Source organism: Euprymna scolopes, chromosome 15 (genome assembly GCF_053919585.1).
Source record: "Euprymna scolopes isolate OS-2025 chromosome 15, ASM5391958v1, whole genome shotgun sequence".
Taxonomy (NCBI): Eukaryota; Metazoa; Mollusca; class Cephalopoda; order Sepiida; family Sepiolidae; genus Euprymna; species Euprymna scolopes.
Genome location: NC_136496.1, coordinates 126,660,007 through 126,674,716, shown reverse-complemented (window position 1 = coordinate 126,674,716; position 14,710 = coordinate 126,660,007). Strand labels below are relative to the sequence as shown.

Below are 14,710 nucleotides of genomic sequence, written 5' to 3'. Positions count from 1 at the left end.
AAAGTATTGGTTTAAATGAATTTAAGGTTATTTTGGGTGTTTGAATAAGAATTAAATGGTTTGTAGGACGATAAAGAGAGAACTACTTTTGCGGAGGAATACAGTGAAGTGGCTCGTACATCACATAGATTCTTTCCCCTCGGAGGGGGTTCCCGATTGTAAGACAGGGTAGGCTCATCTGACGTCAACGGTGTTACCATAGTCGACTGACATAAAAGGAGACATTGTAAACAAACATATATTTTTTCATTCTTCTAAATTATTTACATTTTATATCGATATTATAACTCCGTAGTACACAAGAAATAAAAATAAAATTAATTTCATTTTCTAAAACTAATCTCCCATCAGACCCACCCGTTTGCTCGCACTTCCTTTTCCTGTTACCCCCCCCCCTCTCCCCATGTGCATCATCTCAAAATCAAAACTTCTAAGCTAACTTAAAAAAAAAACACACACACACACAAAATGCCGAAATCTAAACGTGATAAGAAAAGTGAGTTTTCGTTTTATTTTGTTTTTCAATTATAAATAATAATGAATTTCATTTTATGTTTAATTAAATAATATCTCTCTCCTTTTTTTTTTTTAGTTTCTTTAACGAATACAACGAAAAAAGGACTAGAAGGGAAACAACATTTAACGCAGGATGTAAGTAGTTAAAAACTTATATTTTTGTATTTTTGCAACGTTTTATTTTTTGTTTTTAAAAAATTAAACATACCGAAGAAAAAAAAAAATTAAAAAAAAAAAAGAACGGAGCGACATTTATTGTAAAAACAAAATAATTCGCTTAATCTTCATTCTACAAGTCGTTTGAATTATTCAAAAATATTTTTTAATTTAACCTTCAATTTTAAAATTCTTTCGACTTCCATTCTATTTAAAAAAAAAAAAATGGGGGGGGGCATTTTAACAAAATGGTAATCACACCTTAAAATTTATTTCGAAACTAATATCTTGAAATCACCCAAAAATGAATTTGAATTAATTGTAACACGTGTATCGCTTTTCCAAAGAAAGGGTTGGGGTTGGGCAGATTTTTATTTGCTATTTCGAAAATTGATTTTAATTTTATTAATGAAACTTGTCATAGTAAATTCTCAACCCCAGAAGTACCACGAAATACTACGAATGAAGTTTAATGAATGACTTAAGAAAGCACATATGAATGAAACTCCAGATTAAGTTTTTGGAGGGATTTTCAAAATATTTGTTCTGTAAACACATGTCAATTATATTGAGCGTTTTGAAACAAAAAGGTTTGAAATGCATGCATATACATGAAAAAAATATTACCAAAGGCAAGATAAGTTACTCTTTTACTCAAGTAGGTGTTTTTTTTTGTTTTTTTTTGTGTGTATTTCAACTTTAAAGTGCTTGAGCTTAATACAAAACTATTGTCAACGCTTAGTTAGAATGAGGAAAAATATGGCTGACATTAAATCACGTTAAATCTCGATAATAGCTCTAAAACCGAAAATTAAACAGAATCACAGCTGATTATTGTCATCAATCGTGTGAAAATGTAATGCTCAATCGAACTATATACTTTTATATTTTGGGGGTATTTTCCGATTTTTTAGCGATTATTGAGTCGACGTGATCGTCTGATGGAAACCATGTTTAACAAGTTTGTTTATTAAAACTAAGACACTTTAAAATAAATAAATACAACAAAAGTTTATCCGGGTAGGTAGAAAAGTTACAGCTTACATTTGATAACATTTGTTGTATGTTTATGTTTTGGCCATTGGTAAAAAATGCCCACCCCTATTTTTTTTTCAATTTTTTATAAAGTTTCGTCCGTCTTTATTATTCTCCATCATCTGATATGAATGCCCTGGAAAAGTCACTTCTGATTTAATGTTTATCCGTTTTAATGTGCAAACGAACTTGTTTTTTTTTCTTCTTTTAAAATAACAAAATATTTAAATTATTCAGAAGTTACGTTTTCCAGGATATTCTATAGGTATATCACTATCAGCTGACGGAGAATGTCGACAAAGAAGGAAGGAACTTAATATTATATAAGAAGGATTAGCACGGTATCTTCTCTGCATAAGTACCATATTATGTGCTGTGAGATGAGATAAATAGTAATTTTTATTGCATGTCCCTCTCATATCTAGAAACCTTATTTTTTGATCTGAGCAAATTACACCAAAGTTCGCTCAGTAATTTCAAAAAGATCAAAGTGTAGTACTGTTCTTCAGATGCTACACTTCTATTTCTTGTTCTCTTTCAGTGGAGAAATCCTTCACGACTGAGACAATTTTTATTTTTGTACCTTTTCTCCACGTTTAAAAACGACTCTGGTGTCTAAGTTAGACACTGTCTAACTCTGTCCCGTGTCCCGTGGGGAGGCATAGTAAATAGGTACTATCATGAAGATAAAATTTCTATCAGTGACTGTGAAAAGCCATTTTTGAAAACGACTGTTTCGGTTATATTGAAGCGGTTAGCTTCCAAACTGGATCCCATCAACTAGTTGTCTGATTTTCGGTATGTTAGGGCAAATTAATCCACAGTATTTGTTTTTTGCTGATTTCTTTATTGATAAACACTTCCTCCCTTAGCTCTCACTAACCCTAAGTTTGAATGGCAGCGCTCACGTTACCGTGCTATTTTTTATCGTATTTTCAAGTAAAATTCCTATTTTACGATCTTTTATTAGATTGTTAGGTGAAAATATAGAATAGTTACAGCCCCTCCCTATGCGAAGAATGGCTTTCTAAATGTCATTATTTTAGTACGATTACATAAGTGCATAAGTACCAATGTTCTTAATATACACTTCATTCTATTTGTTAATATTTGGCAAATTAAAGAAAATTAGAAATCTGCAAATCTCAGACAAATTAATACAGTGAATTTGCAGACTCACTATGAAACTCGGACATAACTAGTTGATAAAATTTGTCAACCATTTTGAGAGGCAACTACTCCAATTCCTTGGTTCAACAATATTGCGCACCACAAGACAGGGTCCATCCAGCAATAGTTCCAGAACCACGTCAAGGTTAGTGAAGACACCCGAGAGGCTCGTTGAGGACACGTTTATACACCATCAAAGCTGATATTAAACTTTTCTCTGGTCCACAAGTCTACAGTGTCCACCGGCCACCGCTGATCCGTGACTGACTAACCGTAAATACAAAGTGCCTTCAATAAGTTTCCAGACTTTTTCCATATGGGCACTTTCGTTAATAGTACACACACAAAACTCTAGTCCCCCTTCAAAGTAATCTCCTCCGGCTGCAATGCACTTGTACTCTTCCAACAACTTCTGGAAGGCCCTATGGAAGTCCTCTTGTGTTAGCGTGTCAATTACTCTCGTCACAGCCTCTTTCATCTCATCAATTGTTGTCTCCTAACGACAGCCGCTAAGGTTTTCCTTAAGTTTAGGGAAGAACCAAAGTCATAAGGAGCAAGGTCTGGATATAGAGAGAGTGAAGAACTCTCTTGATGCTCATTTTGGTTAAATAGTCTGTGACAAAGATGGAGTTGTAGACTGCACCCTTGATATAAACTTTGCACAAATCTTCTGCATCTTTAGTTCCTCGTGAATCAAACTGTGCACTTATCGTCTCTATAGACACGCAAGTCCTTATCCATGAAATTCTTTATTTGGTCAATCAACTCTGGTGTTCTGATTTCCTTACTCTTCCCACACCTCTCTTCATCCTTCAGACTCCCTGCCTTCCTTGAATCTATTATGCTACTTAAAAACTGATGTTAAAGTCATACAAGATGGTCCAAAAGCAGTTGGAAGCATTCCATATGTTTCTACAGAATTTTTTCCAAGTAAAAAACAATTTTATTTTATTGCATATCGTTTTTCTAGAGTCCAGATTGCATTTTTGTAATCCACCAGTTGTGACAAACCGGCTTTAAAAGAGTGTATTCCATTTCCTGCTATAGCTGTCCATTTGAACCTGAAATCATAAAACTTGGTCAGTCATCTCATATGTGTAGAAATAACATAATTTTCAAGAGTCTATGAAAATTTTAAATGCCTGTCCAAAAAACGTCTGGAAACTTATTTGAAGCACCTTGTATTTTTCATTTTATATTTTTGTTCAGTTTTCAGTCCCTCCCCCCCAAAAAAAGGCACAGTGCCACTTTGAAGTAGAGGGCTACTATCGGGGGCATAAGTTGCAGGGATATTATGAAGGGAGATGAGCAGCAAGTACATTTGAACTTCTGCATGTCAGTACAGTTTGGAAAGCAGAATCCCAAAACGGAGTTCTAAAGTCTAGCAGTTCTGGGGAAGAATCTATTGAAGTAGAAGGCTTTCTTACACCTAGGGATCTCTGTGTGTAGGGGTGGGATTTAGTTGCTTGTTAGTATTTACGTCGAACAGGTACAAGTGCTTGTAGTTTGTCAGAGCATATACTATTAAAATACTTGTAGAACAGGCATAGGGGTGCACCATTTCATCGATGAGACAAAGGCCGAAGTTACATGACAGTTCAGGACCTATCAAGTTAGCAATTCCCTTTTGGACCCTGTCCGGAAGTGAGAAACTAGTAGCAGATGCACCAGCCCAAATGTGACAACAATACTCCATACATGAGCGAATGGTGACCTTATAGAGGTACAGGATACTTTCAGGCGTAAGCAGTTTTCTAGCACAGGAGAGGGCCCACCTTCTTTACAGCAGCAGCAGCCTTGGCAATGCTCTCAACGTATCTGTTCCAACTCATGTTCCCTATGAACGTTAGGCCGAGGAGTTTGAAAGAAGTGCTTTTAGGTAATGTTTTTGGCCATTGCTATTGGTGGTAGAGAAGCTTTCTTGTAATTATTGAAGGCAACAATCTTAGTCTTGGCAGCATTGAATGTGACCATCCATTTTTGTCCCCATTCCATTACAGATTAGAGGTCTTCCTCTAGTATTTCTGCCATTTTCTTAGATATGCATTCATTTTCCCCCCTTGTGCCTGTTATAAAGCGTGGTGTCAACAGCAAATATATCCATCTTAGAGACAATTTTATCAGGCAGGTCATTTATGAATATTAGGAATAATAAAGGTCCAAGGATCAACTTCTGAGGTACACCCGCATTTATATTATTTAGATGTATGACCATCGAGGACAACCTGGATTCTTCTCTTATTTAAGGATTTAATTGTTATGTATTCTTTCAGTGATACCATATGATCTGATTTTCCTGAGAAGACCATCATGCCATACCCTGTCAAAATATATCTAGGCTATTGCTCTCCCCTTTCTTGCTTTGTCCAGTAACTACGGTATATACGTTCAGAGATTACAGTTAGGATATTTGCTGTGGAACGGGCTTGCCTAAATCCATATTGTTGGTCAGTCAGAAGTTTAGCAGCTTTAAGGTGATGGACTAGAGCTTGATGAATTATGGACTCAAATATTTTGGTGAAAAGCGTGAGAAGACCAATTGGGGCAATAATTTAATGGGTCAGCTTTTTTGTCAGAATTCTTGAAAACTGGTACCACAGAAGCAATTTTCCAGCAGTTAGGAAAGCACGATTCGTTACAGCATTTGTTGTAAAGTTTGGAGAGAACTGGAGCAACCTCGACGGAGCATATTTTTAATAGCATAGCCAAGATGAGATCAGGTCCACATGCTTTTAAAGTGTCAAGTTTTTTTGATACCATGTACTGTAGAAGGGGTGATTTTCAGATCATCTAGTGTGACGTCTGTCTGCAAAGGAAAGTCAGGGAAGGAGTGGTTTGCTGGATCCAAAGTAGAGTTGCAGGCAAACTGACTGGCAAGTATGTTAGCCTTCTCGGTTGCTGAGCAAACAATCTCATGATTGTTTGATAGTGGGGGAATTGTTGATTGCCCATTATTTACACTGTTGGAGATTTTCCAAAAATCACGGGTTCCTAATTTCAGTGTTTCAATGCGTTTTATGGTGGTTTCAGTACATTCTCTCTTAGCTGTCTCTATTTCTTTCTTAAAGTTACTTCTAGCTTCTATAAACTTCTGTCTCATGACCGCTGTGTTTTTTTACATGGAGCTCACCACTTATCAAGGGCCAGAGGCCACTCAGGGATAAGGGTTATTGCGTGTACAGTAATCAATGAGATAGTATTGGAGTAACCATTAGTATTGGAGATTTGATAGTGTCTTACTTAAGCGGGCGTTTTGTCAGGAATTCGTTTATGTTGGACTTGAAGACATCCAAGTGGTAGTCAGGTGGGAAACAGGCAAACAAGAGTTCCACAGTTGTGAAATTCTGAGAAAGAAGCTTTGCTCATGGAATCTACATTTTGATTTAGGCACAGATAAAGAGTGGGGAAAATTATTGACAGTAGTTTCAGCCCGACGGATGTTTCTCGCGAAGGATTGGCGGGGAAGGGGCGAGAGATTGGAGCTCAGACGAGCACTTGCCACGGGAATAACGATAAAACAATGACAGGCTCGCAACGTCTCTTCTGTGGGAGAGAGGCTTCAGGGAAGAGAAAAGGGCATACCCCACTAAGTTACGAAGTCTATTTTGTACTCTGTCAAGGCAGGATAGGTTGTTTTTAGCAGCTCCTGCCCAGATGTGGCAGCAGTACTCCATCCTTGGACTTATTTGGCTTTTATATACTTACTTACTTGTACTTGAAACGACATTCACCCTGGAGGAGTTGAGTCGGCTTCATGAAGATGCACATCTCGTATCGCTGCGGCCCAAGCCCGGCGATCGGAGGCAAGATCCCGAGTGAGCAACAGCCAATCACGTCTCCAACGAGACAGGCCATAGATGAGCGGGCCCGAAATAAGTTCAGTGTCGGCTTTGATAGTCCCGAGCCACGTATATATAGATAGAGAATTGCATCAGTAGTGAGATATCTTCTGGAGTGGTAGAAGAATCCCACTATTTTCCCAGCGTCCCTGGCAACAGACTTGATGTACGTGTTCCATTTCAGATCAGGAGTAAAGGTCAAACCCAAAAGCTTGTCAAAACATGGAGCCTCCCCAAGACGAGAACCATCCATTTCAATTGATGCCAGATGGTGATCAGAGCGTTGATGATGTAAAGATAGAAGTTTGGTTTTGGATGCATTAAAAATAACCAGCCACTTCCAATATTAAACATTTAAAAATCGAAAAAAAAAAAAAATGACATCTCACACCACGATTCGAATCCAAAATGAGGCCGCGCGCTAAGACGACATTGACAAAATTAGGTCGTTTTTTTTTTTTTTTTTTTTTTTTTTTCTTTTTAATATTTAAACTAAATCATGTTCAGAGATCATTTGCGCATGCGTAGAAGTGAACTTGTCATGAGAGGACGGTTTTTGCTGACACCTCCCTGTAGAAAACTGATGATTTTAGGGTGAAGGAATTAATGTTTATGGCCAATTTTTCGATATTTGTTGGGCGAAGGTTCGGGCTTTAAAATGATACCTATCTGGCGAAAATCCGTGGCCCGTGTCGAAAGTTTTTGCGAGACATACAAACACACACACATTTTGCCTTTTATATATATACTAGCAGGGCTACCCGGCGTTGCTCGGGACCGTATAAACAATGAAAAAAACAAAAGCAGATATTGAACATATGTTTTATTCTTAGGGGAGAGGAATCTTTCATCTTAAGTTTTAGCGTTACAAACAAACATTTGTCTTTTATATATATAGATAATGACAGGTTTTTTTGGGGCCCCCCTCGAAGATAACTGATCAGTTGACCAACTTCTAGTGGTCCGTTTGACCTGAAATTTCGATATTTGTCATCCGGGTGATGGGGCTTCGATATGATACCAAATTTGTCAAGTTTGGTTCCGTCTTTCAAAAGTTTTAGCGTTACAAACAAACATACATACATACACACAGACGTTTGGCTTTTATATATATAGAAGATATATATATATATATATATATATATATATATGATGAAAGTAATGGAAATAGTATTCCGACAAAATAGAGAAAATAAAAAGGTTAATAATACGGTTTGTTCCTTTTTATTTTATATATATATATATATATATATATATATATGACTAGCGGGAGGGGGGTACCCGGCGTTGCCCGGGTATTTAGATGTGTGCGTTTAAATATATATAAAAAAAACAATGTTAAAACTTTTTTTTTTTTTAAATCGTTGGGGGGGGGGTCTTTAAAAAAAAACAGTTTTGGTAAGTAGTTAGTATTGAACCTGAAGCCTTGAGGCGAAGGTGAAAAAGAAAGTGTGCAAAAAAACCTGACACGTTACCCGCTCGGCCAACAAAGAGCAACTGAAAAACGTTTGAATTTACTTATTTAAGTATTAAAATCTGAATTGACACGTGCCCACAATAAAAGTTAACTCCGCTACTTCTATTTGACCTCATTAATGAGGTCAAATAGAAGTAGCGGAGTTAACTTTTATTGTGGGATAGCTTTTGGGTTTGTTTACCCAACTTTGGCTGGTTGTTTCCCCAAGATGTTGAAGAGGGGGAAACCAGCTCCCCATTGTCTAGATTGAATAGCAATTGTCTGATATAAGAAGTTTGACCCCACATTGATCAAAGCTGATTGCTTCTGGACGTTCTCGGTGCGATTGCCGGAAACAGCGCCTTAGCTTTGAATTAGTTCGGTTTTATACAAAAAAGCTGAATGAACACAAGACGGGCTGAAATAACAAGAATTTTGTAAAAATCGACGTAGGGAAATCTAGACGCAATGCGCATTCGCAAACTGTACATATTATGATCTAGGAGCTATATAAACAGTTCTAAGCGATAGTTAACCCCCCCCTCCCCCTATCCCGGGGCCGTCGGCGAAAAAAGCCTTTTCGAGACATACAAAAAAATGTGCGTGTATTTGCCTTTTATATATATGGAAGACTAGCGGGGGTGTCTGGGTGTTTATAGGTGTGTGTGCTTTGGGTAAATCAAAACAAAAGAATAAGTGAAGTAATCACCCTGTATTATAAAAAAAAAAATGTTTAAACTTTAAAAAAAAAAAAAAAAAACCTAATGTAAAGCAAACGAACGATGTTAAAATTTCTTAAAACAAAAAAAGAAAACGCGAATGTGATGGGGGAAAAAAAACTCAGAAAAACGAACATTAAAACTTTAAAAAATCTGAAAAATGAAAAAAAAAAAAAGGTGAAAAATAGCTTAAATAACCCTGTTTCAATATTAAACCTTTAAAAATCGAAAAAAAAAAAATAAACATCTCACATCACGATTCTAACTCACAACCTTTAGCTAATGACGCCACACTCTAATGAACTGAGCTAAGAGGACGTTGACGAATTATTTAAAAAAATTTTTTTTTTAATATTGAAAATAATTCATGTTCTGACGTCATTTGCGCATGCGTAGAACCATCTTGTCATGAGAGGACGGTTTTTGGCTACCCCACCCTGTACAAAAATGGCTAGTTTAGGGTGAAGGAATTAATGTTTTGGGCCAAATTTTCGATATTTGTTGGGCAAAGGTTCCAGCTTGAAAATGATACCTATCTGGCAAAAATCCATGGTCTGTGTCGAAAGTTTTTGCGAGACATACAAACACGCACACATTTTCGCTTTTTTATATATATAGACTAGAGGGGGGGGTACCCTACGTTGCCCGGGTGTTTGGAGGTGTGTGGTTTTGGGTAAATCAAAACTCGGGGGGGGGGGGGGATAAAATTTAAAAAAAAAAATTTTGGTAGGTAAGTATGAGGATCGAACCCGAACCCTTGAGGCAAAGTTGGAAATTAAAGTGTGAAAAAAAAAAATGTGCGTTAATCATTGGGCCACCGCGAAATACTAACAGAAACACGTTTGAATTTATTTAACTATTTAGAATTGGCAGGTGCGCGTTTTAATGACTTAATGAGATCAACTTTTACTGCGGGAACGCTTTTTTTATTTTTATTTTCCCAAGATGTTGGGGGGGGGAACCAGCTCCCCATAAAAGGGGATTGTCTAAATTGAATAGCAATTGTCTGATATAAGGAAAATATTTCCACATTGATCAAATCTGATTGCTTTCAGATATTTCTGGCGATCACGACCGGAAAAATTCTGCCAGAATTAGTGCCGCTTTTATTATACGAAAAAGTCTAATCCACATGCGGCGAGCGAAAAATGTTGAATATTTATCTTTTCGACTCGAGCAAATTAAATAGAGGGGCAACCTCCGTTAACTCATAGATATTATGATTTATGTGATATAAAAAGTTGTGAGCCAACCGACCGCTTCTCGGAAAAAAGCCTTTTACAGACATGCACAAAAGGCGAACATACATACATACACACATTTTCGCTTTTATATTTATAGATGGTGTGTCCGTGATTCCATTGCTGCTTGGGGGATATGCAGCTCTAAAATATTGCCTAACACCCCCCACTTTACACACATCACTCTAAAGGCTTCTGAGCAGAAAGACATACCATTAGCCACCAGAACTTCTTCCATCGGGCCTTTTTCCATGAACATCTCTTCAGCAACTTTCGTTATTTCTTCTGTTGTTTCCACTAATTTTTCACCATATCGCTACTGTTCCAGGTCTCCAATCATAGTTAAATATGGTTCATGTTGATAATGTGATATTAATGGCCAATCACCACAAATTCTCTGTTACATGCAGTTTCCCTTTTTCATGCTAGGACAATGCAGGATTGTCACTCTCTATATTGCTCCACCACCTCTTGAACATCGTCCAGTTTGATGTTATGGTTCACTTTCCTTGATACAAGGTTCTTTCCTTTCCAAAACGATGCATGTTATGCAGGATATTCAGATCTTCTACTTACAGCACATGACCGTCACATTTTTGCCAAGCTTTCTTCACTTTGGTTAGTTTTCTGTGATGGAACCAATGTGATGGTTAACCCCAGTTCAAATTCTCTGATCAGGTCTTCAATTGCTCCAAATTGATGCCTAATAAGCAACTCAGCTGCCCTTTTCATCCGAAGCTGCTTATCTCCTGACACTTCTGATTTAATCCAACATGCTACCATTGCTGAGTGTGTTCATACATCCACTGTCTGTGCTCCCCCCATTTCAAAGTAAAAAATTGAAGACCTTTATCATGGCATTGAACTTTGCAATAATGATGTGGACACTCATCTTTTTTTCATAGCCAAGCAACATCTTGAGCAGTTACTCCTAATTTTAGATCCAAGTCTCCTTAGAACTTTCATTACACATCAATTGTATCATTCTTACATCATTTCTCCATGCGATGCATATCCTCAATCGTCACCAGTCAGGTTTTTTCATCGAAACATCACACTGCATAGCAATACCTGATTGATTCTTTTCTTGCTCAACAATAACAACACTCTGCTGGTTGGTAATGGCAAAATTTTTCTGAGTTTGCTCCATCCACTCCTAACGCTTGAAAGCTCTATTTAAAATAATGAGCCCATTTTGTGTGTATGATCTGTTTCAATTTGGAGTTTGTTTTTTTTCATGTTATATATAGAATTGACTGTGATCAGTAATGAAAGAGTATTTCATATTTGAATGTCTCAAATGCTCCTTTTTCTCTGGTAAAGTAGTTTAACCTAAAGATTCGAACTGAGTTTTTATAATTTCCCTTTTTATAATTTCCCTTTTTATAATAGAAATTCTGTAAAATGCATAGATATGATATCAGATGTTGCAATATCTGTTGAATACAAGATATAAAAATTTTTTTTCATGGTCAGCAAAATGAAAAATAAATGGAACTGATTTTTTTTTTTTCTGATATTAGTTGAAGATTTCTGAGTCGGGCCTTTTTAAAAATTTCAGACATCACTGACCTGTTTTAATGATATGAAATTGAAAGAAGCTTACTGTAATTATGTGAATCCTTAAGTTTTTAGTAACACAAATAATCAAATAGGTCACAATATGGGACAGATTTCTTTTTCTTTATTTGCCAAGCACAGTTAATGTAGAAAGTTCACTTACACATTTTAAAGATTTTTTATATATATATACTAGTAGGTCTACCCAGCTTACCCCAGAGGCCATCTATAATATAAAAGGCAAAGTGTGTGTTTTTGTCTTGCAAAAACTTCCGCCAGATGCGTCAGCACGTGACAAAATTGGTATCCTTTCAAAGATCAATGTCTTGGATGACAAATATAAAAAAATTGGCCAAAAAGATTCTTTCACTGTCAACTTGACTGTTATCTGCAAAGAGTAAATTTTACTGTCAACATTTTTTGCAAGTCATTCATGCCTCAACTGTCCCCTCGTGACGACGACTGGTTCTACGAATGCGTCAGATGTCATGACCTGATTTACTTACTTTAAATAGTTGAAGAACTGACTAAATTTCATGTACGTCGCGTTAGCTCAGTTGGTTAGCGCGTTGGTTCGTTATCTAAACGTTTTGGGTTCGAATCGTGGTGTGAGATGTCTTTGTTTTTTCTTTTTTTTTTTTTTTCGATTTTTTAAATTTAAATATTGAATCAGTGTTATTTAAGCCATTTTTCTTTCTGGGTTATCACGGTGGTAAATGCCTGTCACTTATAACTTCACTAGACATTTTTAAAGAATTTGCAGTCGTTTCGGCTCTTGTAATATAATCAGTAATAGTTTCAGCTTCCATTCGTTTAAGATAGGTCAAATTCGACTGCAAATTCTTTAAAAATGTCTGAAGTTATAAGTGACCGCCTGTTAATTTCTATGGTCCTTAAGGGATTACCGAGTGATTTCAAGCTATTTACCACTGTGATAACCCAGAAAGAAAAACCCATGACTTTTAGCCAATTCAAGGTAATACTCAGAAGTTACGAAGAAACTGAAAAAATGATCACAGAAAAAAACGAATTCACAAATATCATGAAATTTAAAAATACACACATAAAAACACCAAAATTAAATTATACCCATGCCAGGAATAAAAACCGCAACTTTGCTAAAACAATTTTTCTCCTAAGAAAAGTACAAAAATTATTTGCTATAATTGTGGACGACCTAATCACAAGAGTTTCCAATGTAGATACAGGACTCAAAATGGCGACTCCATTAAAAATGTAGAGAGCTCTGCTAGCGAACATACATTTTTATTTTCATGTACGTTTAATGCTTCAACAAACAATAATGATTTTCTTGTCGATTGTGGGGCCACAGCACATGTGATTACAAAGGAATCTGATTTTATCAATTTTGATCCCAACTTTAAGCCACAAAATCATTTTGTAGAACTAGCTGATGGGAGTCGAGTAAATGATATCGTTTTGAAAAGAGGCGATGCTAAAATCTTGCTAAAGAACAATAAAGGTGAACTGTTTCTGTATTTTAGAAAACGCTCTTCTAATCCCAAAATTTAAACAAAATATTTTTTCTGTACAAGCTGCCACAAAACAAGGTGCAAATATAAACTTTAGCCCCAATAAATCAAAACTGGTATACCCGAATGGAACTGTATTCGACATTAAAGAAAATGGAAAACTATTATTTAAATAGCGTAGTCCCATCGAAAACCACCTGCCATGATCTACAGACATGGCATAAGATTCTTGGACACTGCAATATTCCTGGTATCAAAAAGTTGCTGACTGTAGTTGATGGAATGAAAATACAAGCATCAAAAAACTTCAACTGCGACGTTTGTACGCAAGGGAAAATGACAAACTATCAAAGCAAGATACCAGACAAGAAGGCCGAAAAAGTCCTATCAATGGTGCATTGTGACTTGAACAGTCCCATGGAACCGATGGCCAGAGAACATTATAGATATGTGTTGAATTTCGTAGATGACCATTCAGGTTTAATAATGGTTTACTTTTTAAAGAACAAATCTTATACCCTGCTAGCAACTAAAAAATATCTAGCCAACATGGCTCCCTACGGTGAAGTCAAGTGTATTCGCTCTGACAACGGTACGGAATTCACCAATAAAGACTTTGAACTTTTACTAATTAAATATCATATCAGGCATGAAAAATCAGCTCCTAGCTCGCCACACCAAAACAGGACTGCTGAACGTATGTGGCAGACACTTTTTGAAATGGCAAAATGCCTACTCATTGAATCAAAACTCCCTAAAAACCTCTGGACGTACGCACTTATGGCGGCAGCCTATATACGCAACAGGTGCTTTAACAAAACACTATCTAAAACTCCATATGAATGTTTCTGTGGTAAAAAAACAAATTTAAGCAGAATGCATATATTTGGTTCAACTTGCTTCGCATATATAGATAAAGAGTAAATTGAATATTAAAGCTGACTTAGTATTTTTTCCAGAAAAAAAATAAAATAAAAAGAATCCGGTGTGTAAAATTCACAGACACGTTTAATTTTACAGACAAAAACCTGTCATATGAAGCTATCTATTCCCTCAAATAATTAAAACAAACGAAGACAATAAAAATGATGGAGACAAGAGTATCCATGATGATGATGATGATAGTCGAAAGATATCCCAAAAGAAATAGAAGGCGACCCAATTTTTTTGTGGTCGACAATATAAAAGATTATCAAATTGACTATTGCTATTCGATGGAAAATGCGCCAAAAAACTTTAAAGAAGCAATTAATTCAGAACATTGTGATGAATGGAAAATTGCCATGAAAAAAGAAATATATACCTTAATCGAAAATGATACCTATACGGTAGTGCCTCTCCCAAAAGATAAACGTGTTATTTCTACAAGATGTGTCTTTACAAAAAAGACTACAGCATCAGGCGTAGAACAGTACAAAGCTAGATTTGTTGCTAAAGGCAACTCTCAGATTTACGGTAGAGAATATTTTTCTATGTTTTCACCGACCACAAACCTAACGACAATCAGAATTTTACTGCAAATCGC

General features: G+C 36.3%; 1 protein-coding gene across 1 annotated transcript in view; it reads left to right on the top strand.

The window, feature by feature from the left end:
- The first annotated feature begins 354 nt into the window (after positions 1-354).
- The window catches only part of LOC145294121 (mRNA turnover protein 4 homolog), a 212,197-nt gene continuing 197,841 nt past the window's right edge, over positions 355-14,710 (top strand). The window contains exons 1-2 of the mRNA XM_080141223.1: positions 355-496; positions 593-651. Of these exons, the coding sequence (XP_079997349.1) occupies positions 469-496; positions 593-651 (87 nt within the window). The 5' untranslated portion in view covers positions 355-468. The remainder of the gene's footprint in view (positions 497-592; positions 652-14,710) is intronic.